A 4,131-nucleotide genomic window follows, 5' to 3' on the forward strand; every position below is an offset into this window, starting at 1 on the left:
AGTCTGCTACATAATTAATGCTTCCTAAGAACCTTTGTAATTGTGTTTTATCTAAGATTTCATTAGGGAATTTTGAGGAGAACTCAATGGCTCTACAGATTGGTTTGTAAGTGCCTTGATAAAGATCATGTCCTAAAAATCTAATAGTTGTTTGAAATAATTTAATCTTTTTAGCACTTATTACAAGTCCATTATGTTTTACAACTTTGAAGAATATATTTAAATGTTTAAAGTGAGATTCTATATCTTCAGAAAATATTAAAACATCGTCAATGTAAACAATCGACATATTACTGTATGGATTAAAAATGCTATTCATAATGTTTTGAAATTCTGATGGGGCATTTTTTAACCCGAAAGGCATTACGTTCCATTCATATTGTCCAAAGGGGACATTGAAGGCAGTTTTATATTTATCTTTTTCGCTAATTTGAATTTGCCAAAATCCTGACTTCATATCAAATTTGCTATAAATATTTGCTTTATAAGTTCTTTTAAATAAGTCTCTTTTATTAGGTATCGGGTACCTAATCCATTGTAAAACCTTATTTAACGGTTTGTAATTAATAACTAACCTGGGAGCTCCTCTTTCCTTTTCTGCACTTTTATTAACATAAAAAGCTGCACAACTCCAAGGTGATTTAGAGGGTCTGATAATCTTCTTTTTAAGGAGATCGTTTATTTCATTTTTACAAACTTCCATGAGTTCATGATTCATTTGGATAGGTCTAGCTTTTGTGGGTATGGCTTGTTCAGTAAAATCATTGATATAAGGAAGTTCGACTTCATGCCTTTTTCTTTCCCAGAAGGCATTGGGTAATTCTGAACAAACTTCTATTTCGAGTTTTTTTTAAAAAGATTTTATCCTTTCCTCCATTCCCGGGGTTTTTAAAGTTTGTTCAATTTTGTGAGCTTTTATATCATTTTTTAAATAATTTACCTGATTTGAAAGCAGGTTTATTTTAAAAATAGTCTTTGATTTGAGGAAATCACTTTCCTCTTTGGAGATTGAATTAAGATAAGGGAATTTTATTTCCTTTCCTAATGTTGTAGTACATATAGCTTCTAAATTATCATGAAATGGTTTAATCTGAGTTATAAAAGGTATGCCTAAGATAATTTCTTCATTAATATCTCTAGTTACCGCAAAATCATTTATAAAACAGATTCCATCATTGCAAATGTGGGCTTTTGATAGTTTATAATCTATCTTTAATTTTTTTCCTGTGGCGGAATATAACTTCGTTGTACTTTTTTTAAAGTATTTGGTTGGTATTATTCCTTCCATAATGCAGTTTCTATCTGCACCAGAGTCTAATAATGCTAATTTATGAATCATAATATCTTTTACCTTTAAGGTAATAGGAATATGATAACTGTGGGCTTTTACTTTAGTAATTTTTGCCACAGCTGTACCGCTAGTTGATTCTTTATCAATTTTTGAATCATCATCTGTGAAGTATTCGCCAATAGTTTCCTTTTTATTAGCTGCTTGTAATACTTCATTAGTAAGCTTTTTCCATTTCAATTTTGTGAAGTCTAAGCTTAACCATTTTTATTTCATCTTTTACAGATTTCAGTTCTGTTTGAAGATGTTGGATAGTTGGTTTATCGTCTTTGACTGAAAATCTATTCATAACCTCTTTCATATTAAAGGGTTCTATCTTATGATGATTTCCTTTTTGATTAATAATTATATTTTTTAATTCTTTTAAGTATTTTGTTTTAATGTCTTCATCATTTATGTGATTGATAATATCAAATAATACTTCTTTAGAGTCATTTGTAAGGACTTTAATAGAATTTTGTCCGCACACACATATTGTACCAGTGCAGTTACAGTTGTCTTCTTGGGAACTACTGCTACTGTCTGAGCTATATGCCATGTTTATCATTTCATTGTCGCTGTGAGAATAGCTTTATTCTGATGACGACGATGATGTGCTGTTTTCATTTTGTTCAAGAATAGCAAATAGCTTTTCTTTAATGTTTTCATCAAGTTCTAAGGTGTTAACCTTCTTCTTTTTCTTGTTGGTGACTGGGCATTCATTAGCTCTATGCCCTGTCTTACCACATGACCAACATTTATCACCATGTTCTTTTTTAGAACGTCTTTTAAATCTTCTTTTCTTAGGAGTTCCTTCTTTCTTTTCTTTACGCTTATGGCGTCTTTTTATCCTTTCAGAAGATTTTTTGTGTTGTTTTGCTCTTTTAGATGGAGCAGCAATTGTTTTGAAACCGAAGTCTTGATAGAAACTTCCTAATTCTGTTTTGGATTGGAGTCTGTCTTTTTTAATAAGACTTTTAAGTTTTAGGTCTGTACATAAGTCAAGGCCTGTTACATTAATAAAACTGATTAAATCCCCATATGTGAGATTGTCATAAGGGACTTGTCCGTTAAATCTATCTTTGATTTTAGTCCTTACCTTTTCGGCAAATAATCTTGGTAAACCACTGATAAATCTTTCTTTCCAGAAAGCACTACCGCAGTCTTCTCTAATCATAACTTTTTCTATAAATATATCTTTATACCATCTAAAATCTGTTAATTTTGGACAGTTAAGATTGTTAAGAAGTTCTAGACTCCTGTCTTGGAAAAGTTTTGGTTCTCCGATGAAGTGTTTAGCAATACAGTAGATTAAAGTTGCAGAAGCATCTTCTCTGGATTCTTGCTCTGCAACTTGCATTCCTGATTCAGTTTTTATTATGGTTGCTATTGTAGTAGCTCCTAGGATTTGATTTCTATTAAATTCTGTAAGATAATTATCCCACCAATTTTTTAACATTCCAGTGAACCCTGAAATTATTAAAGTTGCGGCATATTTATCCGAAGCCCTTTTCATCTTATAGGTGGTTACTGCAATACCGACTTCATGTAGTTTTTTGTAGATTTGGCTTTCAGCCAACCCATCTAAGCTCCATTATGTTATACCAGTTCCTTCGTGACTAGAACTAGTTAAATAGATATCTTCTTCAAATTGTACATCAGGGAATGAAGCCCTTCCATAGTAATTCTTTTTATTAGAATGTCGTGGATCGTTAGTAATTCTGTTAATTTCAGAATCAATGGATTTGATTGTAGAGACTGTTTCCAATTTACTAATTTCTTCAGAAGTATTTTTGGAGCATTGTATTAGAAATTCAAGTTTTTCTTTTTTACCAAGAAAATCTTCTTTTATTCTTAATTCATTATAATCCTTTTCAATAGAACTTAATTTCTTAATAAGATTTTGAAGTTCTATGGATTTATTATTAATGTTGGTACTGGCTTTTAAGGTAGTATCAGGTTTAGAGATTACTAATTTTGTTTTAAGTTTCTCTTCGATTTGTTCTAGAAGCTTATCTGTAAAATCAAATCTTTCTTCTAATTCTGGGAACTTCTCTTTAGAGTATTCAGGAAGTTTAATTAGAGGATGTGTTTCAATTTTAGAAGTTGTTATGGATCTTGTAGGGATTCCTAATTTATTGGTATCCTTTATCTGATTAGAGACAACATGTAATAGATTATTTGTGTAATTATTTTGCACAATAATTTTATTAATGTCTTTGTTGGTTGGTCCACTATCAGTATGAACACTTTCTCTTTTAAAGGGGGAAGCCGTGATTACTTCGCTTTGGACTGGTAATAGAATTTCATCTAAGGGTGGATTAATGTCTTCAATAATACCTTTATTTTTGGTATACCACTTATTGACAATCATTTTTAAAGATTCCTTTTGGTTTGGAATCTGTCCAGTTATTTCGAACCATTTAAAGAATTCAATATCACATTTGATTCTTTTTAAGTCTTTAATCCATTTATCTTTAAAAGATAATCTTTGTTCTAAAGAATAAGTATCTACATACCATTCTCGATTGATAATGTTGTTGGATTGTAACCACTGAGCATCTAGACTTTTTCAATTTATTTCAAAGTCATCGGCTCGGATTACTCTCAATTCATCAATCGTTTCAGCAGTTGGACTTTTTGGAGTAGCAATGAAGGGTCTGTTTTGATATATAACTTTTGGAACAGTTTTATTAAAATCTACTCCTTTAAGTTTTGTATCGATTTCTTCGATAAGTTCTTCATCACTCTTGCTATCCTTAGAAGCAGATTTAGTAAAGGTCATTCTTCTACTGGAAGAAGCT

General features: G+C 30.8%; 1 protein-coding gene across 1 annotated transcript; it reads right to left on the reverse strand.

Moving 5' to 3' along the window:
- Positions 1-1,919: 1,919 nt before the first annotated feature.
- On the reverse strand, positions 1,920-2,843 carry LOC138898879 (uncharacterized). The gene has a single exon (XM_070184984.1). The coding sequence runs from the start codon at positions 2,841-2,843 to the stop codon at positions 1,920-1,922; it is 924 nt and encodes a 307-aa protein (XP_070041085.1).
- Between the last annotated feature and the right edge of the window lie 1,288 nt (positions 2,844-4,131).

Source organism: Nicotiana tomentosiformis, chromosome 9, assembly GCF_000390325.3.
Source record: "Nicotiana tomentosiformis chromosome 9, ASM39032v3, whole genome shotgun sequence".
Lineage (NCBI taxonomy): Eukaryota > Viridiplantae > Streptophyta > Magnoliopsida > Solanales > Solanaceae > Nicotiana > Nicotiana tomentosiformis.

Excerpts from the sequence above, each read along its gene's own strand:
- LOC138898879 (XM_070184984.1), bottom strand. The coding sequence starts at position 2,843 with ATGAAAAGGGCTTCGGATAAATATGCCGCAACTTTAATAATTTCAGGG.